Source organism: Phragmites australis, chromosome 22, assembly GCF_958298935.1.
Source record: "Phragmites australis chromosome 22, lpPhrAust1.1, whole genome shotgun sequence".
In the NCBI taxonomy this organism is placed as follows: Eukaryota; Viridiplantae; Streptophyta; class Magnoliopsida; order Poales; family Poaceae; genus Phragmites; species Phragmites australis.
Window position 1 is genome coordinate 11,209,363 of NC_084942.1, and position 24,649 is coordinate 11,234,011.

At 44.4% G+C, this 24,649-nt stretch overlaps 1 protein-coding gene across 6 annotated transcripts in view; it reads right to left on the reverse strand.

The window, feature by feature from the left end:
• The window catches only part of LOC133904397 (helicase and polymerase-containing protein TEBICHI), a 32,831-nt gene extending 12,112 nt beyond the window's left edge, over positions 1 to 20,719 (reverse strand). For 3 of the 6 annotated variants that reach the window (XM_062345889.1, XM_062345888.1, XM_062345887.1), the window contains exons 1-17: positions 20,535 to 20,713; positions 20,136 to 20,455; positions 19,886 to 20,039; positions 19,728 to 19,796; positions 18,712 to 19,659; positions 17,198 to 17,262; positions 16,900 to 17,005; positions 16,628 to 16,828; positions 10,968 to 11,165; positions 9,799 to 9,960; positions 9,465 to 9,704; positions 8,871 to 9,083; positions 8,341 to 8,691; positions 8,114 to 8,266; positions 2,391 to 2,603; positions 1,423 to 1,641; positions 1,219 to 1,336 (exon numbers count right to left, since the gene is read on the reverse strand). In XM_062345889.1, coding sequence (XP_062201873.1) covers positions 1,219 to 1,336; positions 1,423 to 1,641; positions 2,391 to 2,603; positions 8,114 to 8,266; positions 8,341 to 8,691; positions 8,871 to 9,083; positions 9,465 to 9,704; positions 9,799 to 9,960; positions 10,968 to 11,165; positions 16,628 to 16,828; positions 16,900 to 17,005; positions 17,198 to 17,262; positions 18,712 to 19,659; positions 19,728 to 19,796; positions 19,886 to 20,039; positions 20,136 to 20,455; positions 20,535 to 20,570 — 3,766 coding nt within the window. In that variant the 5' untranslated portion in view covers positions 20,571 to 20,713. Of the gene's footprint in view, positions 1 to 1,218; positions 1,337 to 1,422; positions 1,642 to 2,390; positions 2,604 to 8,113; positions 8,267 to 8,340; positions 8,692 to 8,870; positions 9,084 to 9,464; positions 9,705 to 9,798; positions 9,961 to 10,967; positions 11,166 to 16,627; positions 16,829 to 16,899; positions 17,006 to 17,197; positions 17,263 to 18,711; positions 19,660 to 19,727; positions 19,797 to 19,885; positions 20,040 to 20,135; positions 20,456 to 20,534 lie in introns of all 6 variants that reach the window. The other 3 variants (XM_062345891.1, XM_062345893.1, XM_062345892.1) reach the window with 3 other exon arrangements.
• Between the last annotated feature and the right edge of the window lie 3,930 nt (positions 20,720 to 24,649).

The window sequence follows — 24,649 nt, forward strand, 5'->3', positions numbered from 1 at the left end:
GTCCATATTGAATGATGCGAGCCATACCTTGTGCCGTTCCTCTGTCCGCTGTCCTCGGAAGAACATCTCACAGCGATTAAGCCATGGGAGGGGATCCTCTTTGCCGTCGTATTTTGGGAAATCCAGCTTGAAAAACTTGGGAACGCCTCTGGTGGCTCCATCTGTGTAGTCGCAGGAATTACAGCGAGAAGGTAGCAGGCTGTCCCGAACCGGATGCTTTAGCGGGAGCTCAAAGCCCTGGTGCGGCGAGCTAGGGTATTGCAGGATGCCAGACCCCCCGAGAAAGGCCCGACCAGTTTGCGTCTTCCCAGCGGCCCGTGTAGCAAGCTTGGCGGCCTCGTCCATGAGCGCCGGTGGTTCGGTGCCGACTAATCGGGAGAGATCAGCCGAGTCGACAACGTCGCTAGGCTCCTCGACACCCTTCGCTTTTTCCAACCGCATCAATCGCTCCATGACGCCGGTCAGGGCTTTCGTGACATCATTCAGCGTGGACTGGATGTTGGAGAACGCCGTTTGGAACTCATGGCGCAGTAGATTCATGTGCAGCAAGGAGTTTGCTAAATTGATCTTGATCGGCCCAGATCCCATGGATGATGGTGTCTCTGATACCAAGTTGTCACGGCCTTGCGACAGTGATCGGATAGGATACGAGTGGGAGGTGGCCGGCCTGGCCTTCGCCGGTTTTTTGCCCGTGATGAAGGCGAAGAAGATGCCCAAGCGCCGATGATCAGGCAATAGTAAAGGTGAGATCGTACAGAACTTGAGATGAGAAAATTAGAATAATCTATTGCTTGCCTTGCCTGGACGGTTTGCTCTGTATTTATAGAGCCATACCAATTCTAATCCGAATACAACTCTATCTTTAACTAATCCGACTGGAATTCTTAACTATCTCAAATCTTTAACTAACTATCTCCTAAATCTAAACTTACTTATTTATATGAATAAACATAAGGTATCTTAACCGCCACTTTGGATTGTTGCCGTCGGCCTTCTTCTCCTCGATACGTCTTGCCTGTATGTCTAGAGTCGCTTAGGGTGTAGTGTGTTGGTGTGCGCCTGCGTGTGCATCTGCGTGTGTTGCTTTGCGTGGTCTTTCGATGTAAAATGTTGCATTTTCCTTTCTATCGTACCACTATTGCCCACTTGATCCTAAGCAATAAGATATGTACAGAAACATATTAGACAGGAATTCAAGCATAGATGGAGACAACAAACCATGCCCAGACCAAGTAGATGATTCGAAAAGAGCTCTTGCAATTTCAGGAATAGATGCTTCAGCAATGGCAACAGGAGTACGCAGACCAGACTTATACAGAGCCCTTGCGCGTGAGCCCTACATCACATTTTACATAAACATAAGTAAGAAAATATGTTGTAGCAACACGTAAATAACTTATATGTGTGATAACAGAAGCACACCTTGACAAATGGAATTGATGTGAGTTCTGCAATCTCTGCCCTAACTCCAAAAGAGACACGATTTTGGAACTTCGCAACAAGACCTTCTAAATCATGCCAACCAAGTCTCTGACAAAAAGCAGAAACCATTGAAGCAAACCTGCCAGCATTTTCCTGTAACGCCTGGATCATACCTCTGGCGACTTTAAATGCCTCGCAAACATCAGCAACAGGAATCTCCTGAAAGAAATATTAAATGAAAACAGATACTACAATCTTTTCAAGCAAAGAAAATAGATCACACAGGATGATATGTGCCATGCTGCCATCTAATATGAACAAAAGAAACGCGGAACACTCTAAACATAGAAACAAAATAAACGGAAAGACTAGAGGTGGATAATATTATCAGGATGAACAATTCCTTAACTGAAATGCTATAGTACAAAATGCGCCCAGATCAAGACCATTACAACTTACAAGAAATAATCTATTCTGCTTGTATATAACACAAAACAAACACAGATCAGACATATTTCAACTTGAACATTAGAAGAAAAAATAATCCAGCAATCAATTAGATGGATGTCGATGGCATATGCAAACGCCTGGTCTTGTGGACAGAGGAAAGAAGGGTAAAGGCAGAGGGCAAACAGGAGTGTGGTTAGCTGTCATGTAGATGTTAAAAGCCTAAAGTATAAGCTATTGACTTTTTAACTGAATATTTATAAAAGTAGTGTTTGCGATCTTTTACGACATATATGAAGTATGGATTTCCGTACGTTGGTATAAAACATGGCCTAATGTTTCAAGTTACCACACTAGCAAAACATTATGTTTTTAATTCTTCACCTAACTATTTTTGTGCTTTACATCTCGGGCAATTTGCAGGCCTTAAGCCTTTAACTGCAAGATAGATGACACACAATGCCAAATGCCAGAAATAATAAATTAGCACATAAAGTTGCCCACTAGTTGTCAAATTATACCTGAGCAAGGCTTGATAACATCAAGGCCACGTAAAAGCGTTTACACACTCTGAGTGTCTGCTCATTAATAAGAGAATTTCCACCAGAACCTTGTGCTGGAGACTTGTTGCGTGTACTGGTGTTCCTCTGAGGTCTTCCACGAACAGGCATTGCCACCCCATGAGCCATGTGCATCAAAAAAGGTTCCATCACTCCAACCCTGTTGCCCACTGACTGCATTCAAGGTTTTCAATAAAAAACCACAAACCAGAAATTTTAAAAAAAATGTGTACTATATGAACTAAAATTGGTACAGTAAACAAAGATTTGAATGACATAGTTTCAATCAATTATAGTCATTCAGATAAAATTGAGAAACGAGATATGTATTTGTTTTAGGCGAAATTTGTCTCTAGGACATCCAAATTGTGTGGTTTGGTCCCTAGACTCCGTAACTGTTGATTTTGCCTGGTGGACACTGCGGTTTTGTGGTTTTGTCTGCAGGAGACCAAAATAAAATTATTGGAATACAAGCCATACCAGCCCTGTCGGCCAGGCCCAGCCAGCCCAACCGACCAGCCTAGCCGACAGTCACCCAATTAGGGTTGTGTATATTCGAAATGTACAATTATCCTTCCTAATTTAGAGAGATTGATCCCTTACCTTGTACAGGATATCTCTTACCTAACTTAACTCCCTGTACATCTATATAAGCCAGCCGGCTATATGAGAATAATCAAGTTGAGCATTCTCCTCATCTTTGCTTTCTTTCATGGCATCAGACTAAACCGATCCACACCCTCCCCCCCCCTCCCCCCCCCCGGGGGCCAAACTTCCCCAGCGTGGCCGACCTACCACCACCACCACCCCCCCCCCCCCCCGAGACGCCCTCTCCATGCGCCCTGTGTGCCGCCCTCCACACGCGCACCTTCCCCCAGCAGCCGACCACCAGCACCACCTTCGGTGCACACCATGGCAACCACCGCTGCTTCCGCCTCTCCACCATCAACGTGCGTACGCACATCCCCTTCTCATTCGAACTTCACCCACACCCACTGAACTACTCCCGCTGGCATGAATTGTTTCAGGTGTTTCTTCCCATCTATCCACCGACCCGGGTAACCTCTCTCCACCCCCCAAAACCAAAAGTAAGGTGGTCGTCGGTGATGGCTTTGTTTTCCCATCACAACCTTCGACCGTGCTAACTTTCACGCCACTAGGCCTCTCACTCTTTCTAATATTCTAGTTTCCCCAACCTCATCACCAACCTTATTTTTGTTTGCAAATTCACAACCGATAATCTTTGTTCTACCGAGTTTGATCCATTTGGCCTCTCTGTGAAGGATCTCCGCACTAGGACCATGATTCTCAAGTATAATATATCCGGTGACCTATACCCGTTCTTTGCACCACCTGCTCGTCATCATCACACCATCAGCGCACCTTCCACCACTTGGCACCAACGTTTGGGTCACCTCGGTCACCAGGCCCTCTCCAATCTCCGCGCCAGCAACGCCACCATCGCCACCACAAATAAAACAACACCATCCCTCTGCCACGCATGCCAACTCAGCCGACATGTTCACCTTAAGTTTCTTCCTTTTGTCTCTCGCACTAGGGTACCTTTTGAGCTTCTTCATTGTGATCTGTGGGCATCTCCTGTACCCAGTATTTCTAGCTACAAATACTATTTAGTGATGTTTGATGATTTCCCGCACTTTTATTGGGGTTTTCCTCTCAAGTTGAAATCCAATACTCTACCTGCTATATGAAATTTGCATGCCTATGTCACTAACCAGTTCCACAACACAATTCAGAACATCCAGTGCGACAACAGCCGAGAGTTCGACAACATCGCTGCCCGCACCTTCTTCCTCGCCTGCGGCATTCACCTGCGACTCCTGTGCCCCTCCACATCGCAGCAGAACGGTAAAGCCAAGCGTACCATTCGCACCATCAATGACGTGCTCTGTTCGCTGCTCTTCCAAGCCTCCATGCCACCAAGCTATTAGGTCGAGGCACTCCATACCACCATCTACCTCCTCAACTGACGCTCCACCAAGCCTCTTCCCTCCACTACACCATATCAAGCCTCGTTCGGTTGTCCTCCCACATACGACCATCTTCGCATGTTTGGGTGCCTCTATTACCCAAACTCCTCAACTACCGCACCACACAAACTCGCTCACCACAAAGGCTACCGCCACCTTATCTTTCTACTCACAACGTCATCATATCATGTCATGTGGTTTTTGACGAAGCCACGTTCCCCTTTGCATCACGCATGCCGGTCTCGTCTGGCACATATAACATTTTTGTTGCGCCTGACGAACCTACACCAGTCAGCGCACCTCCCACGACGAGGGTTGCACCTTCCTCCTCGGCAACGGCTACTCCTCCCTCAGCCGATTCCCCAACAGCAGCCAACCACGACACACCGGTGCCACTCCGAGTGTACAGTCGTCGTCCTCATCCATCAACAGCAGCAGCAGCAGCGCCGGCGGACCAACCTGCCGTGGCGCCCCTCCTCGTCTACAAGCGTCGCCAACACGCAACGACTGCACCCATCACTTTGGCCGGTGGCCCGACCGCCACCCACAGTTCCTCCGCCCCTGCGACAGGCGTCTCGACCGCGATGGTTGTCCCATCGTCGGGTGCCTCTAAGCTAACAAACAGCTAGCGGCCATCGGGCGACCAGCCTCCCTGCGCTGATCGACAGCGGATCGGGTGCAGGCAGCTCACACGTCACCGGTTCCTCAGGTCCATCCATCCTCTTCGCCACGACAAGAGGATCGACATCGGCGAACACTTCGGTGACAACAGATGCTTCAACGACGGTCGACGGGCACGTGAGCATAGGTGGCCTCCATGCAGTCGGCTCAGGCCCGGCCGCCTCGGTCCTGCCCTCCGCCACCGTCATCGGCTCGGATGCAGCTGCTCCATGGTGCGACTCGGCTACTAGCTCGCGTGCAACCAACGCCTAGGGCGGCTCCGGTGCAACAGCTAGCTCAAAACCCCCAGCCGGTAACTCAGGCCTGGCAGCAGGTGCGACAGGCCACCCCATAGTCACACATGCCAAAGCACAACAGCTCTTCAACCTCGTCGCCACCACCGCCTCCATCTCCCTTGTACCGTAGACGTACCATGGCGCTCTCAACGACCCCAACTGGCGAGACGCGATGATCAATGAATTCACCGTTGTCTCCACCAACCCTTGGGATCTCGTACCGCCTCTGCCGCGTGCCAACATCGTCTCCGGCAAATGGATATCCGCCACAACTACAACTCCGACAGCACCCTTGCCCGCTACAAGGCGCGTTTGGTTCTACGTGGCTTCTCCCAGCAGGCCTGCATCGACTATAATGAGACCTTCAGCCCCGTCGTCAAGCCAACCACCATACTTGCGGTGCTCTCCCTCGCCATATGCAACAACAGGCCCATCCATCAACTCGACGTCAAGAATGCCTTCCTAAACGGCAAGCTTGAGGAGAGTCTTCTGCCAGCAACCTTACAGCTTCATCGACGATGACAAACCAAATCACGTCTGTCAACTCAACAGATCGCTCTACAGTCTCCTGGTACAACCGCTTCCAAACTTTCGCGGTCTCCATCACCTTCCGCGGCTGCAAGACAAACTCCTCCCTCTTCGTCTACTCCAGCGGCACCGACATCGCCTACCTCCTGTTGTACATCGACAACATCATCTTGTCTACACGGAACCCCTACGCCACGCCGATTGAAGCTCGCTCCAATTAGGGTTATGTATATTTGGAATGTGCAGGTACCCTTTCTAGTTTAGAGAAATTGGTCCCTTACCCTGTATAGGATATCTCATAAGTCAACCGGCTATATGAGAATAATCAAGTTGAGCATTCTCCCATCTTTGCTTTCTTTCAAAAATAATCATTTCCAATTGATGAGGAGAGAGAACTTTTAAAATGACACTAGTGCCCTTAGCTATGTGACCCTCTCGTCTCTCTCTATCTCTTTCTTTCCTTCTATTGGATATTACCGGCGGTGGGAAAATAAAGCAAGGCACAAGTGGAGGCAGCAACGGCGGTTCAGGAGCAACTTTGAAGGTTTAGGACAGCGAGGTAGAGCTGCTAGCACAGCAGCTTGGTTAGAGACGACTCGAGGATTGAGATCGACGGCGTAGCTTCGCCTCCAGCTCTGGCATCAAGGTCCACCGAATCTGGTTCCGGCGACAGAGGGGACGGCACGGGCGTTTATTGGAGGCAAGGGTGGTGCTCTAGAGCAGGAATGGCGACGGCTGGTGGAGCGACAACTGGCGACCAACGGAGGGGATATGGAGGGAGAGAGAAAGGAAAGGAGAGGAAAGGAAGGGGAGGGGATTGTTAGGAATAGCAACTTGTATTCAATAGTAGCCTATGAAGGCAATATATAGAGTACATGAGAGAAACCCTAGACTAGGAGATTACCATAATACCCTTGACTATTATACCCTTAACATCCCCCTCAAATGCAAAGCGTATGCAATAGTGTTGCATTTGAAAAAGGTTACACTAAGTAATAAACTTAGACAAAATAAAAACTAATACATCCAAAAGTTGTCTCGTCAAAGTCGTCATTGAGTGAAGCCTTGGTAATCCTGTCGAATGAAGCCGAAGAAGTGCATAGCGAAGCACAAGAGTAGAGTCATGATGATAACAATAAATGAACGCCCTTGATCGAGAATCGCATCAAAGCAACAATGAGTAGCAAGACAACAAAAGAAATTGTCACTAAGGCTACGAAAAGACCTAGATATCGCAGTTTTTTTTTCCCTAACACGCAGGAGAGATGCGGGTCATTTCATTAAAGAGAGGAAAACAGTTACAAAATCGAGTACCTAGATGACGCAGTTGTATCAATAATGACGGAAAAAGATTAGCCAAGAAACTAGGGTTTTAGGACGAGTTGCTATGCCATGGAGGAAAACCTAGCTCAGATTCCATATTAGGAATAGCAATTTGTATTCAATGGTAGCCCATAGGGGCAATATATAGAATACAGAGGGAAACCCTAGACTAGGAGATTACTATAATACCCTTGACTATTATACCCTTAACAGGGATGACTGGCAAGCTCAAGCCTGGGAGAGAGAAAGATAAGTAAAGGAAGAGTGCAGAATGGTCTTTTTACCATCTCTCTCAGCCAGAAATGATTATTTTATTCGGTGAAGTGTCCTCCACACAAAATAACAAAAACAGTGTCCACCAAGAAAAATCGACAAACAGTTGTGATGTGCTACGGGACCAAACCGCACCCATTTGGATGTCCTAGAGACAAATTTTCCTTTGTTTTACGACACTGCCACGGTAACATCATACAATATAAATTTAGTATTTGTAATTGGTTTTTAGATATCATCATACCAAATTATCCCCTTTTTTATGCCCAACGAACAACCATCCGGATTCCAAAAACTAAAGTATTTGATTCAGTCCTAAACGAATCTTATGAACAATGCCATTTTCCATATGTAGTAGCCTGCATTCAGGTGCAATGCAAAACAGTCAAATTAACATATGTATATTTTTGCCAGACTCATGTAAAATATCAAAATAGACTCTGATCATTTTTTAATTTACTTTTGCTTAACAGTTAGTTCAACATAAAAGGGTTATTTTCACAATTTCTAATCAACACAAATAGAGTTTAAAGTCTATGTATATTCAAAGGTTCAAACTATTGTTAGACAATAAATTTCTCAAGTGCAACAGAACTACAAAAGACATGTATACCTGCTCAAGAGAAGAAAGTTGCATGAATCTTTCGTAATATAATTCCCAGTCAGGTTCAACATCTACATTTATGGGCGTTACCAGGTAAACTAAATGCAAATCAGATGCGAGAACAAAGCCTTCTCTTGCTCTTGAAAGATCATCAAGCACGACCTACAGGGAGAAAGAGAGAAATGTAGGATTAAATGGAAAAAAATAACAAAAAGAAACAAGCTAATGTAACCTACCAGTGATTCCTCGGGATTAAGTGAACTCCCAAAAGCTGCTCGACCAAGGGGGGTAGCGGAGTATATTTTAGTCTCGTTGTTCCATTCAACAAACTTTTTATGGCATAACCAACGAAGGGAATCTTGAGCTGACTTCACAACATCTTCGAAAGGTTTAGTAGAGTTAAGCAGCGTACACCGCACATATCTATGGATATCACTTGCAGTTTGCACAATCCCACCAGCAACAACCTCCATGATTGCATGAATCATTCCATTTTTATCTTCCGAGAGACAGGAGTCCAAGGGAGAGCAATTGCTTCTAATAATACCTGTAATCCTCTTGACCTCTTCAGGCCTGCATACAAGTATCTGTATTTCAAATGTAAAAATTTTAGACAAACCATGTTACTCGATCGCACAAAGACCAAAAACAAGGAATATTTCCATTTACATAAATTTAAAAATGAAAACAGCATTGGTAAATTTATGAAAAAATGAAAATCATTCTCAAATTTCGATATAATGAAACTGAAGATCATTTAGCTTACACTTTCTCCTTTTGTGTCTATTCCAGTTCGACCAGCACGACCAGACATCTGCCTATAGCGAGTCCCATCAATAAAATCACGACCTATCCTAGGCTGCCTGAATATAACTCGCCTAGCAGGCAAGTTAACACCAGCAGCTAAAGTTGAAGTGGCAGTCAGAACACGGACAAGGCCTTTACGGTAGCATGATTCCACAATCTCTCTCTCCTCAACCTGCCAATGGCACTCATTGAATCAAACTGAACAGGCCATAGATGAACTCAATGATTTGGCATTGCATTATTGTCACAAACAGAGAAAATAGCTCTCAAAATAACCACACAAAAATCTGGAACTGGATTCAATCATGTCGAAAACTGAAATACAAAAGTTGTTATGAAATCAAAATGACATGGCTTTCATAGTTAGCAATATACTCCAACAGCATTCTGCTAAAAAAAGTGGCAAGAGTCACTCAGCTATTAGCTTGAGAAAGCCAAGGAAACCACAGTAGCGGACAATAAAATCAGACTATAAGACTACACTTCTACACACAAAAAAATAATGTTCTTGATCTTTTGTATTTGATGAAGATAAAATGATAAGTTACAGTACCGTGAGACCAGCATGATGGTATGCAACACCAAAGGGAAGGGTTTCTTCCAATACAGGGTCTAACCCAGCAGGGCATCTCCTCAAGGCTTCAATGGCAGATGCGGCATCTGAAAACTCTGAACCAACAGCACTTGATCCAACAGAGGCTATTTTCAAGAACTTGGCAACATGTCTTGCAGTTGACTCACAACCTTTGCGGCTGGAACAAAACAAAAGCACAGAATGGCCCTGCAGAACAACCTGGGAGAAAAACAGGTAGATTATTCAATTTCCTTAGAATCTATGGTGGGGAACGGAGGATAACTGGAACATGCACTGTACATATTGAACTTACCTCGTTACACAATTCAACAATATGATCTGGATCCTTGCCACCAAGTTCAGCTACTTTTGGAAGGACACGAACAACATTCATATCTTTATCTAATATTTGATTACCAACTTTGATAAATTCCTCCAGTGGAACAGGTCGAAAGTCAGTTTGGTAAAGGGCAGCCTAGGATTGCATCAGATAGACATCAATTATTAAAATTTAAGTCTGTCATGGAGTACAATACCAATTTGGTACAGAAAGTATGATAGACACTTGACTAGATATACCTCATATTGCCCAAAGCCCCAAACAGATCAAAAGTTAGCATATTAAGGTGAGACTTCTTTATTGCTTAAATCTGATGGTAGTTTGGCAATCCACTCTATAGGATTGCACCCAACAATAATCTGATGGTGGTTTGGCATATTAACTTGAGGATGAAGTCTCCTTGGACCCCATGTGCTCTTCACGCAGCCGTGGCAGGGTTGGGCACGACTGCTGCCCTAGCACGGCGCAGGTAGTGGCGTCCAACCATAAAGCTTTAGCAGAGATTCGCATCACCTCAACAATAATCATGTATGCAACTATGCATGTTACAAATACTTTTCTTTTTTGCAAACTACTAGACCACCAATTTTGGTTGAGTAGAGTACTCAACTTGCAATACAACAACTCAGTGGTTGTTTGGATGAAGATTTTAGAGGTCAGTTTAGGTAAAACGTGTTTTGTTGTGATTTTTTGGAGAATCGATTTGGTTTGTTAGTTAGTTAAGATCATGATTAGTGAATATCTTGTTTGGTAGAAAGTGGGTGTTATTTACCCATCGTTCAGTTTTCAGAAAAAAACAACGCCTTTGCGTGCACCATTTGACCGACACACCTTGTGGCCACACTGCAAGAAACTAATAAAAGGCCAGGACTAAGATACTGCACTATCACTATATATCAAAATATTTCATTTTAGGCTAGACGAAAAAATCAGTGGCATTATATATGACTAAAAAAACATGATACAATATACAGTTGGAACTTAAAGGCTCAATTGCTCACGTAAACCAGATTACCAGAAAAACACATTTTTCCTCTGACATAATTTCTCTTAGATTAGTACTATTCTTTCGATGGCAGATAACAGTATCACCTAAAAAATGCATATAGCATAACGGACAAAAACAACAATAAATCTCTTACTTGAAGCCAATCGGCTACAGCTGCAACGTTGGGCATAGTAGCACTCATACCAATTATCTGCAATCCTTGAGTTGCCATCTTCCCACTGCTTGAGCCTGTAGTCTCTCCACTAGATGACTCTGAATTCCCTTCACCAGCAGCATACCGAAGCTTTGTCAACATCAGCTCTAAAATATACCCTCTGTGTTGGTCACCAACCTATAACACGATTGTATATTACAGGAAATCAACATGTAAATTGTGACATTCTTAGACAGAGAAAATCAAAAGAGAAAGGAGGAAAGAACCAACTCAGATGACATATGGGGAAAGGTAAACAGAAACAGGTATAAACACATCGTTTTGTGCTTCCATAAGTAACAGCTTGAGGGCCAGGGATCGAGTCATACTGTAATACAGCTCTCGCCCTTGAATGGCCAGCTTGGAGCTATTCGTCCTGAGCCCTGGACGCTACAATGCTCAGAGGGCAGCTCAGAGAAAGGAAGAAGCAAACTTCCTATTCGACTTGCATGTGTTAAGCATGCCGCCGCCATTCGTCCTGAGCCAGAGTTGATTGTACTTTTATTTCTTGTTGCTTGCTTAATCCCAAAGATAACAAACCTTACTTATTTATAATCACTCCTTATAATTATGATAAAATAATACGAAAACTCATCGAACACAAAATTAACTAACAGATAACATCAATCTAACAGAAAAGCTGCCTCATTAACAGGTACGCTGTGTAACAACCAAGCCTCCTCACCCTTGCCAGGAGCCCCTTCCACTTGTGTGACCGGAATCGCAGTACATTAGAAGTGAAAATAGTACCTCTTTGAATTAAATTGATTAGAGCATAATGCCATGCACACAGCCATACATGTAGCAAATTATGGGGCTGCTTGGTTCTTTGCTCTGCCTCGCCTCACCTCACTAGGCAAGGTCAGGCATTTGGTTGCACAAAAAGACCTCACTTTGCCGAGCGAGCTCACCCAACCTAGCAAGGTTTTCCTTGCCAACACAGGAGGTGCTTGCTAGCTCGCTGCAGCCTCTTTTTGACTGTTCCTAAGCCTAGCGCTAGCAGATGGAAACGAAACCAAGCACTGGTGACAACATGAGCGGCCACCTCCATGGCAAAAATTGGCATGATGCGTCAATGGGGTGACCTCATCGAGCTTTGTATTGGTGCGAATCAAGGCTTGGCACCAGCGGCGATGACCTCCGTGGCACAAATCGACGCTTCATAACGGCGAGCGACCTCGGCGAGCTTGTTATTGGCATGAAATCGAAGCTTGGCGGTGGCAAGGATGACCTCAGTGGTGGAAATCAATGCTCCACGACGGCGGGGCTGTAGGTGATATGCCCTAGAGGCGATCACATATGCGGATTGGATCTGCGAGTGGGATTTAATATGATTAAAGGTCCATTAGGGTTTAGAGTCATAATAGGTTTTAATGTGATTAAAGGTCCATTAGCGTACTCTATATAAGAGGAGGGGCAGTGGGCGCATGAGTTGATCCCGCCACAACCCTGGCCACCACCTCTTCCCGAACTCCCTACGAATCCCTAGTCGAGCGCGCGGTGCTAGCACACCGGCGTACGGCGTTCCATCCCGATACGTGTGGATACCGTAGAGACACTGCTGCTATTACGGCGTTAATCTTCTCGGCACGAAGATCGTACTATACATGCTCTGTGGTCGATAAGGTCATCAACTACTTCCTCTTCGTGATCGGGGACGTGATCGAGGCCTCCCCATCGTGGTTGTTGCTTCCTCTATGTGGTCGAGGATCACACAGCGACCACTCGAAGCTGGTCGCAGGCTACTCGAAGTTGGTCAAGGAGCACGACTATATGCTCGGAGTTGGTCGAGCTCGGAGTTGGTCGAGGATCACGACCACCTGCACAGAGTTGGTTGAAGAGCGTGACCACCTACGCGGGACTGGTCGCGGATCTGATCGAGAAACTGCTCGAGGAGTTTGACGCGCGCGACGTTGGATTGGTCTACTCCAACTCTTCTTCCGCTGCACTGCGCGTCGAGCGGTAACAATTTATGATCTCCTACTACCATGATTTCCTGGGTGAATACGGTAGAATAAATTTTGTTTTAGGCTAGCGTAGCCTACTCATTCCCCAACAGTGGTATCAGAACCATCTTGCATAGTTTTTTAATCTGGATCGATCACATATAAGTGATATGTGGTAGAAATATATTGGATCTATTCTGTTCTTGTGATCGGTTCATGTGATGGATCGGTCGACACACGGTTCGGTGTTAATGGGATCAAATGAGGTGTGAGTCAATGAAACCATATGACCACAAGATTAGCTTGATCTCCCACCTGACCGCGCGTGCGACTTGCCCCTACCGGTTGGAATCATCATCGGGGCTGACAGAGCCCGCCGCTTAGTGGCTGGGAGAACAGTAGGTCGAGGCTATACATATTGTCGTCGTTTCCAGAAAACCTCACGCGATGATCAATATGATTGATCCAACGAAAATTGAGGCATTGTGAATGACTCGGAATCGGCTTGATATGATCAATCCGATGAGATTTTCATAGCGATTTCATAGATACGACCTATGAATTTCTGAGAGTTTTTAAAAGCGCTGCCCTGAAACCCGAGGGGGGTGGCTCCCCCTCAACCCCCCCTGCCCGGTTAGCAGGACTGCCATAATGTCCAAGCCTAGGGCTTTTAAGGATAACATGTTCACGTCGTGACATTAGAATTCGATTCTACGCTTAACTCGTTTTTGTAGAGAATGTTGTGACTGGTATGACCTTGTTATATATGTGATGCATATGTGTAATTTTCATAGCTTGCGTGTCATGGTTAATTACAACCCAAGGCTGTCATGTTATTGTATAATGACCTACGTGCCGACTTGTGATGCTTCTTTATCTCATGTAATTTGTCTAGTGCTATTAGGTGTAGTAGACTAGCACATATTCATAGAGACTCAAAGCATGATAACCCGAAAGACAGGAACCGTGGCGATGGAGATCACCATGTGAAGGGGCCATACTATGTCACAATTAATATGATTGTCTGTGATGTTTTTATGTTCCTGCAATACTATTCTTTTATGCTTTATATGCGGTGGATATGATTACCATGATAGAGTAGCTTCCCTAAAAAAATTAAGAGTAATTGATGTCCTTCCAATAGCTGCACCTACATAAGTTTTGATCATTGTGTAGTAGGTTTGCCAAAACAGAGTGTCATCATTTATCTTAACCAATTAGGGTAGATGTCGGACATCTACACGCATAGTGTTAGTTTACTTAACAAGATATCAAAACGGTTTTAGACTTAGGGCATGGTGTTGGGAGCTGAGGCATTCGATGCCACCCAACAAACAAGAGTCACATAAAGATGTGATTAGCAATGTGTTACTTACCTATCTCACTTAGGTTTCTAGCAGTGATGCCAAAGCTCACTAGAACTTAGTTGAATATAGATCTTGTCTCATTGTATTGCATTTGAGGGAAACGGTTTCAAAACATATAGTGGGAGTATCTTTTGATAAATTGTTTATTAGATGATACCTGTGTTACATGGACACGGGTGCGGGTGTCGGAGTCCGACTCTTGTCGGGGCGTCTGATTCGGCAAAAAAATTTGGGACACGCCAAATACCACTTGCAATCCGACACGGATACACGAGTGTCCGACTCGGCAAAAAAAAATTGGACACGGGTGTCCGGGTAACACAGGATGATACACACAAACATAGTGTTGAAGCGTTGCATATATTTTGTTGTAGATTTTGGAAGTAATTCCCCTTACAGTTCCGGATTAAATTGTGACGATTGACATGAAATTGAATTGGGAATTGTTCTCACTTAATGATGCAAAGGATGTGTTCTAGAGGTTCTTGTCCTGATGAACTAGCTTAAAGGTGTTATCTTGTAACTCACAGAGTTTATGAGAAACATTGTGATTGCTCACTTTATGACCACAGTCTCACATTGAATATGACTTCAATATGATTGAAGGGCATATTGCATTGTGGAGAACCGAGGTTAGCCAAAAGATACTTGATCTTGAAAACCTCACTTGTTTACAAGTGTAGAAAGTGGGGCATTGGATGCCAAGTATAGCACTAAAAGGGTTGTGAACATGTCATGATAGTTCAAAGGGAACTGGGAATACTTGGAAGATCTCGAGAAAAGAAAGTGTGACTTCTGGCCCTAGATATCAATGATATAGACTTGGATCTTGCCATTTTCTCTTATAACTCTTAGGTAATTGATACTAGAATCAAACTAGAGTTTTTGGCAAGAGGCAAAGTTGATATGTGCATCGGCAATATAGCAAATAATTATTGTTGGCCGATTCGCACTGTAGCTTCATTATTATCCTTGGAGTTTTCAATGAAATAATTGTTATTCCGATCTTAACTTGACTATGACCATAAAATCTGCTTTAGAAGTAGAGAATTGTGGATAAATGTTGTTTAGCTTTCTAGCAACTTAGTCTAGTCATGATCATTGGTGAATGGATTTTGAGGACATGTGAGTCTATAACATTGATTGGCCCCATTTTTATTTGGCTAAAAGTGGTTCTCGGTACCATCTGCTCGGAGTTGGTCAAGGAGCACGACCGTCTGCTCGGAGTTGGTTGAGGAGCACGACCGTCTGCTCGGAGTTGGTCGAGGAGCACGACCACCTACTCGGAGTTGGTCGAGGAACGTAACCACCTACTCGGAGTTGGTCGAGGAGCGTGACCACCTACTCGGAGTTGGTCGAGGAGCGTGACCACCTGCGTGAGGCTGGTTGCGGATCTAATCGAGAAGCTGCTCAAGGAGTTTGACGCGCACGACGTTGAATCGGTCTACTCCAACTCTTCTTCCGCTACATTACGCGTCGAACGGTAACAATCTATGATCTCCTACTAGCATGATTTCCTGGATGAATGCGATAGAAAAAAATTTGTTTTAGGTTAGCGTAGCCTGCCCGTTCCCCAACAGGGGCAACATCGGCGAGCTTGGTGTAGGCTTGAATCAAAGCTTGGCGGCAACATAAGTCAGAGCCCGGTGGCGGAAGGGTCAACCTCGGTAACAAGAAATCTACACTCGGAGGCAGTGGGGATGTCCTCAGCGAAATTGGTGTTTGCTACAGCTATGAGATAGCGAAGATGTAGAGAAGCAGCTTGTGCTCTCAAGTGGAGACCGAAGAAAATGGCATCACAGTGAGTGCATTTGGTCAAGAGGACGAAGAATATAATAAAAGGGAAGAAGATAGCTGTTCTAGCAGGCTGGGCAAGGTTAGGCAATCCTTGCCGCAGACAAAGGAACCAAGCAGCCTCTGTATATACTAGAGGAAAAATAGAAGTTAAAAGGAGGCGAAAAAAGAGATGGGCCAGCTTAGAGGCTCAACCCAGTCAACCAAGCCAGCCCATCTCAATCACAACACACCCATCTCCCTCCCATTCCCTAGCACTAACACCTGGTCCACCTTCCTCCACAATAGCAATGGTAGAGTGGAAATATTGCAGTAACTACATTCTTGGTATTCTCAATGCCTCAACGGACTTACATTGTGCAACGGCACTTCTTAGGATAATGGACTTACATTGCAGCAGAGGGAGTATGAGTAACCATGAAAGTAAAAAAACTTGAAAGCGAATGTAAAAGGATGAATTTATGAGAAGTGATTTTATTTTAGATAAGCTTACCATATGAAGCTCGTCTATTACAATTACACCAAGTTCAGAAAGGCGGCCATCCTCCAACAACTTGTTTACCAACGAGTTTGCCTTCTCTATGGTACATACAGCCACTGCAGTATCTTTAGGAAGTGACCCTCCCCCTTGATTCCCATAGAAGCTACGAACATGCCTACCTAGTGGCTCAAGAAGTTGCTCGAGATGTTCAGCCTGAAGAAAGGTAAATGAATAGTCATACACAAGTAAGTTTTAAAACATCACCAAGCTGCAACTAAGTCAACCTTTTCGGCACATATTGACACATAGGGCAGGACAAGAATTGCCATATTGCCACTTGACAATATTCGTCTCAACATCAGAACTTCAGCAACAAAACTTTTCCCAGCACTGCAATGTAAGAACAAAATAATACACATAAGATTAAAACCCATACATAGAATAGGAATTAGAAGCAAATAGCTAATAGCTGAGCATGTAAACCTCCAAGTATGGCATAGCTATTTTAGAGTGCCAGAAAAAAACTAGGTTTCAATCATGGGAAACCGAAATTATTAACAGACATGTAGGACATCAAAGTACCTTGTAGATGCACAATACACAAGATTGCGTTTCTCCAATACACCTTGTACAAGTAAACACTCCACCTGCAATGGATATGGGAATGTAACCCAATTGATAAGCAATACAATCAAAGAATTATTTCAAGGGACAAGGACTTGCAACAGATTATTGGTTAGCAAGGGTAATATTTTGAAGAAAAAATAATAATATTTCCATCAACATACATGCTTAATTACTTACGATAATCTGATACTCTAAAAACAAAAAAGATGAAGGACTATACTTTTGAACAAATAAAAGGTAGTTACTTTAATTATGTTTACAAAATTGCTGCCAACTTTGGGCAACACTTTACATGAAGACAGGCAAATCATATATCAACACACCAAAATGGAGATAAATGATAATTGTGATTTGTGAGTGTGCAACCACACAAATACAAAAAAGAAAAGAAAAAAATACAAGCATAGCTAGATAACATGCACAAATACATGCATGCATGCACACAAATAAAACAAGGGGATTCAGACAGATCTGGGAAAGCACTACATAGCAGAAAAACCATTATTTAGATTGTAAGGTAAATAAAATGTGCCGGTAGTAATACCGTAACAATACTAAGCTTTTTATGTGAATCCTTTGACATAGAGTAGATAATAGTTTTTGGTGTCACATGTATATGTATATATACAGTATATATACGACGAATATATTCTGTGCTTAGGCGCACTATACTTACCACTGCGCACACTCCCATTTATAACTCAAAAAACTATCAGTTACAAATCCGCTAAGTAGACCAGTTACAACCGCGCGTCCAGAAGTACATAATTGCAACACGAGAAGCTAACGAGTTATAATCAATTACAATTAATATATATATAAGGACCGGAGTTACATTTTAGATTGTAATACGATTACAATCGTGTTCCTTAAGTTGTACATCATTAGGCAAGGAATTCATTAGGAGTTACGTTCATCCATAACGCAATTGCAACTCAATTTTCTTTTTATTTATGTCTAGTTGTAACTCCCTGTCTCGCAGATTGTAACTCTACTATTTTTTAGATTGTAACTGGAAGTGGCGCAACAGTAACTAGAGTTAAGCCTAGGCACATAATATATACAGTATATATATATACGCACACACATGTGCTATTCTACACCAGGGAGCTACTGAGCTATTGAACTGCATACCACTAGTCTGTACTCCGGAAGTACATACTCCCGGCCCGATCCATAGTTGATCCTATCATAACTGAAGTATATACTACTTTCTGAGATGTATCTTTTGGTATGAAAAACATAGGTAACAACAAAAATGAAGTAACGAACTAGCAGTACAGTCATCCATTTTTACTATTTAGAAGCAGACACTTGGTGAGCCTACTGCTTGAAAGGGCAGCAGTGGTATGTTGAACTCCAGACTTTAGAAAATGTCTGACATTACACAATTTGCACTGAAGAAAAATGATCGGAAAGAAGAAAACTAAACTGTCAAGGATAAATTATAAAGGAAAAGAAAAACTAACCTGCCAAGGATACAGCTCTGAAATGCCCTTTTTGTAGTATACAGCACAAAGCTCGGAAGGGAGCCAACTTGAGAGCTTTGAGTGGTCTTTCAAAGGAAGTGAGCTAGTAGGTGTGCTAACTTCCACTTCTTTAGAAGCAAACTTACTCTTGGAATCTTTGTTAGGCTTGGAACTATATGAATATGCAGCAAGTGATTTATTCTCATTGTGGATCAGTTCATTGAGGTCTCTCTTGCTGAGATGAGAACATTTGTCAGCATCTCGAGTTGAATTAACCTTGCCTTCAGTTTTTGACTTGAAAAGACTCTGACATGGAATCATGGCTGCAGAATCGACGTGCAAATCAAGAGTACTTTTCTTCATGGCATATACAGGGTGCATGAGATTTTCCACTCTCCGAAAGCCAATGTTTTTCAATTGACTGTGATCCATGTGTACACTCCCGGCTTCACTGCTGCCATTTTCTTTACCTTTCGAGCTTGAAACTTGAATGTCATCTTCATGAAAGAAGTCAAAGTGCTTCACAGGCAAAGGAGAGCCAATTATATGCTGACTGTTTGCTGCCAGTGATTCAACTGAAGATTTCACCATTTGATGTGTATCATTGCTGACTACTGCATTTTGACAGTCAAACTCGCCCTTTCCTGATCGAGGAAGAGTCTTAGAGCATACTGCTACTGCACAAGATGACTTGTCCCCTGCTGCATCAAACTCAGGCCTTCCATGGGCCTTGTCAGCCTGGGCAGATACCCCGTCAGCAAATTCAATTGCTGCATTCCAGAACTCCTGCCCTGGTGAAGTAAGGGAATTCCTGGATACAGACTTTGGGGTTTCCCCGGTGGTTAAAGAAAACTCAGCCTTTTTATGTGCGGTATTTGGGGTAAAGCTACATCTTTGCAAGGCCGCAAAGCTCACACCACTCACCTTTGCCCCCTCGATTGATTCCTGCTGAAAAGAAAATTGTGAGAATTTCCAAAAATAGGTTCCAGATTTTATTTGTTCTAATATAACTGAACCTCCAGAGCCTCTGAGCCACCAGGAAGATTGAGGCATTGCCTCTTGAAGGTCACATTATCACCTAATTCCTGCAAAGCAACAAATTGTGAGTTACAGCTACTGCATCACTTTCATGCAATGTTGCTCAGATTTGATGAATCATGTATCTTGGCCTAACCTTTAAAGCTTCCAAGCCACCGCAATGAGCAACGCGCTGCTTCTTGACAGATGCATTGTCACGAGGAACCAAGAACGACTGGTTCGCACTCCGCTTCTGCTTCTTCTCCCACTGCTCGCCAATGCCAGAATCATCCATCGAAGTTGGGATAGCACTGCAACAACAAGATTACAGCCCGCAGTTCGCACAAGACCGGTTCTTGGCACCAAAACAAGAACCCCCCATCCCGTTTCGCACATGAACCGCTCACCTGCAGTAATGGGACAGGAAGTCCGTCGTGAACCTCTTGAGCTCCAGGCTCGCCCCGTCACCATCCGCTAGTGCCGCCGGGGCGGAAGAGCCGACATCGACATCCATCGCCGTCGAGAGGCTCCTCCTGGCGCCCGCGTCCCCGCCCCTCGGCGAGCCCGCGGGGGACGCCGATGCCGCCGCCACGGCCACGGTGGACGGGGACCGGACGAGGTACCCCTCCAGGGACCCCTTCGCTCCTCCGGGGCTCCCATGTTGCGACCCGGATCGTGGCGGGTCGTTCTTGCGCGACGAGGGCCTCCGCTTCTTGGCTGGAAAGAACTGCGGAGGAGCGGATCGAGGAGAGGGTTAGGGCTTCGAGGCAGGGTAAGGGGACCATGTGCTAGGGTTAGGGTTTTACCTGGTCGATTTGGGGGTGAGAGGAGCCCGACGCCATTGCGGAGGCCAGGGGGCTCTCGGTTTCGTTTGAAATGGGCGGATGGGCGGAGGAGGCGAGAGGGAGGAGTGGAAGGCTTCCTTTTTTCTCGTTTGAAAACCGGAAAGGGACGCTCCGAAGTTTTGGTTCTTGAACTGCCACGGCAAGTAATCAATTTGGTTCCTTTTTCATCGGATAGTCAATTTGGTTCTTGAAGTTACTGTAAAACGTTATTTTTGTTTCTAATCCTTCGCATTTGATTTTGTGCTCTAAGGTCATGCCACCCCAAATGTGTTGATTAATGTCTTAAAGAGATAAAATCATCAAACAACCATAAAAGATTCTCGAACTACAGCGGAAACAACTCCAACATGGATGCTTAAATGTCCGGATCAAATTAGGAGCCCATCTAAATATCCATAGATACAATGCAATATATATGGGTTTGACCCATTATATTTATGTAATTCTAAATAAATCTTAAAAATCTAACCATATGAAGATGGGACTGTGATGAGTAATGTTGGTCTGATCTTCCGATATGTAGCGATAAGTCGGTGGATGGAGAACTCGACGTTGATGATCCAAAGGCTTCGACCCGAACAGATCGTTTCCCTTGCAATCACTACACCACAGCTCCGATGGTTATCAACCGTGTCGCGCGGTTGACTTCGCCAAGAAGGCTTAATCCCTGCAAGCGTACCGAGAACACAAGCAAGAACGTAGAAGATACAATCTGAAATATTGCGAATTGAATTCAAGCACTCGAAGTCGGGGTTCCACAAACACTTGCGGCGGCCTAGTCGGTCCGGAACAAGAGCGAAAATCTCACAACTATGTGTAGATCAATATCTAAGCAAAACTCAACCCTAATTAGGGCGGCGGCTACTGTATATAAAAGACTAGGGTCGGCCAAGGACCCCTGGACGCGTCCCTAATGGACTCCAACACGATACATGGCCCAACGGCCCAAAAGATGGTGGCGCAGCACCTTGACAGATTCTGTACGTCCACTTGTTTCGACGATTCCCGTTGACTCAGAAAGAATTTAGATATGGGACCAGTCCCGTTGGAAAGCTTATCTCCTTAGCTTTCCAACCATGTGTAGAACGTCAAAAACGGAGTCTATATGCGTCCTGGGCGACGATTTTAGTGCAAGCTGGTCCTGGACTCCGAAACGGACTCGAACTTGATTGGACCTCCACCTTGGCTTGGGCGCTCTTGCTGTTCTTCTCCCGTGTTCTTAAGTAATAATACATCACAATTATTCAGTAGCATCCCATCCTCATCAAAATATAAAGGAACACTAAGGAACGAGGTCACCTCATGATTTAGTTGACGTGCACGAGCTCGTGTCAATGGACCTATTGTTGGAGGAATACTCGGTGTGTGTATCCGAAAGAGTGATGTCCTCATCAGACTGTATTTTTTGTCTCACCTTACTAATAGAGGTGGAGAGTACCAATTTAAAAGGGATTTTTTCCTCTAACACTTAGCATGTGTGGATAAGACGACTAGGAGAATACACGTACGTGCTCTCTCGCCTCGCCTCACCGGAGTAGAGGGCGCAGGCACGCGACACTTGCGTGAATGGTCCGCAAAAATCGGGTCCAGTTGCTTGCGCAGGTGTGGCTATTTTTGCTGTTTTATGCTTTTTGTTGCGTGGGTAAACATATAAGTATTTGGAAATTGTATCGGTTAGGAGTCCGATCACAACATGTAACAAAGTCCGATAGTGGCACGCCTCAACCACGCAATCCTCCCTCTATATATATATCTACCAATTACCACCATAAAGAAATATACGCAATTAGGGTTTTACCAATTTCTCTCTGTTATACCATCGCACATAGTCTACTCCATCCCGCTGTACCGGCGTGCACCGACGAACGGGAGAGTAGGTCTTCGAAACCCGCTGCTCTTGGGATCCTGCACCGAGAGAGGGTGAATAAGGTTTTTGAGAAATGCTCGTCGCAACTACTCATGATCTGCTTACTCCACATCATCACGATCTACTTCAACTACTTCATCGTCTTAGTCATCGTCTACTGCTTCAACATCACGGAGGCCTCTACATCACACGTCGTCATCGGGTATGTACATTGCTATCTAGTCGAACCCTACTCGAGTGATAGTCGAATCTAGTTGAAACTCATCGAAGCTAATCGAGCCCAACACGAGTGATAGTCGAATTGAGTCAAGACTCGTCGGAGCTAGCCGAAACCTAGTCGATATTGATTATCTGCATCTGTTCTTGCTTATGTTATATCAGAAATTGAATTAATTGAAAGTGCTATTATTTTTCCAACATGCACACGTGACATACTCCAGCTATTAGAGGTGGAGGCGGACCAACTTAAAAGGGATTTTCTCCTCCAACACTTAGCATGTGTGGATAAGAGGACTAGACGTGCGTGCTCTCTCACCTCGCCTCACCGAAGCGGAGGGTGCAGGCACGCGGCACCTGCGTGAATGGTCCGCTGAAATCGGGTCCAATTGCTTGCGCAGGTGCGGCTTTTTTTTGCAGTTTTATGCTTTTTGTTGCGTGGGCAAACATATAAGTATTTGAAAAATCGTGTCGGTTAAGAGTCCGATCGCAGCACGTAACAGGGTCCGATCGTGGCATGCTCAACCATGCAATCCACCCTCTATATATATTTGCCAGCTACCACCATAAAGAAATATACGGAATTAGGGTTTTGCCAATTTCTCTCTGTTGTACCGTCACACGTAGTCTACTCCATCCCGTTGTGCCGGCGTGCACTGACGAACAAGAGTGTAGGTCTTCGGAACCCGCAGCTATTGAGATCTTGCACCGAGAGAGGGCGAATAAGGTTTTTGGGAAGTGCTCATTGTAATTGCTCATGATCTGCTTCCTCTACATCATTGTGATCTACTTTGACTACTTCATCATCTTCGTCATCGTCTATTGCTTCAACATCACAGGGGCCTCTACATCACACGTCACCATCAGGTACGTACATTGCTACCTAGTCGAATCTAGTCGAGACTCGTCAGTGCTAGTCGAGCCCAACACGAGTGATAGTTGAATCGAGTTGAGACTCGTTGGAGCTAGTTGAAACCTAGTCGATATTGATTATCTGCATTAGTTCTTGTTCGTGTTATATCGAGTATTGAATTAAATTAAATCTAAAGTGCTATTATTTTCCAACCTTAGTGTAGACATTTTGATTTAACAATGGCTGGTTTTGCCGATGTACTGAGGCCAGACAAGTTTAATGGTGTGCAAATTTTAAGAGATGGCAGGTCAAAGTCACTATGTGGCTTATGGTTATGAACTGCTACTAGGTTGTGTCTAGAAAATCTGAAGGAACTGTAGGGAATATAGCCCTTTTAGGGCATGTATGTGATTTTGGTGAACATAGTCAGTGGGACTAAAATGTTTATCAAGTATACGTTTTAGTAGATCTCATAGATGTAATATATGAAGAAGCCACTGAAGCATAACTCAAGAGAGTTTGAATTGGACGAGTTCAAAAAAATTGTACTCATTGGATGGTTCGATGCTTAGTAAAATGTATACGCCGAAGTGTTTTTAGCTAAGAAGAGAAAATTGAAGAACGCACCGGATTGTCCAGTTTTGAAGTGATAAGCACGCAGGAGCATTTTTTTAGGAGGTGTTTCTCGGTGGCAGAAGGAGTTTGAACGCCGTATGGTGCGGCGCTTAGAGGCTTGTACACCCCGGAGCATTCTCAGATGAAGGTGAAAATGCTGTATACGTCAGATGGTCTAGCGATGAGAAGGTTGCTACACCGAAGCATTTTCCAAGAGATGTTGCAACGGCTTCTCTGATGTGGTTGTACACACCGGATGGTCTGGTGATCAGAGGATTTACACACCGAACAAATGGATAATGAGAAGTGGCTCGATTGGCTCAAGTATACACAATGGATAGTTCGGTAATGGAGTCAAATTAACGTCGGTATATCCTGTGTTCATAATGACATTGAGTACGATTTGAACGGCTAGTTTCTACTACTGTACACACAGAATGGTCTTGTGTTTGTACTACTATTGATGTCGAATCATCTAGTGTTCACAGTCTTTTTGGAGCAACGACTAGTTTGTAGGTTTGAGGC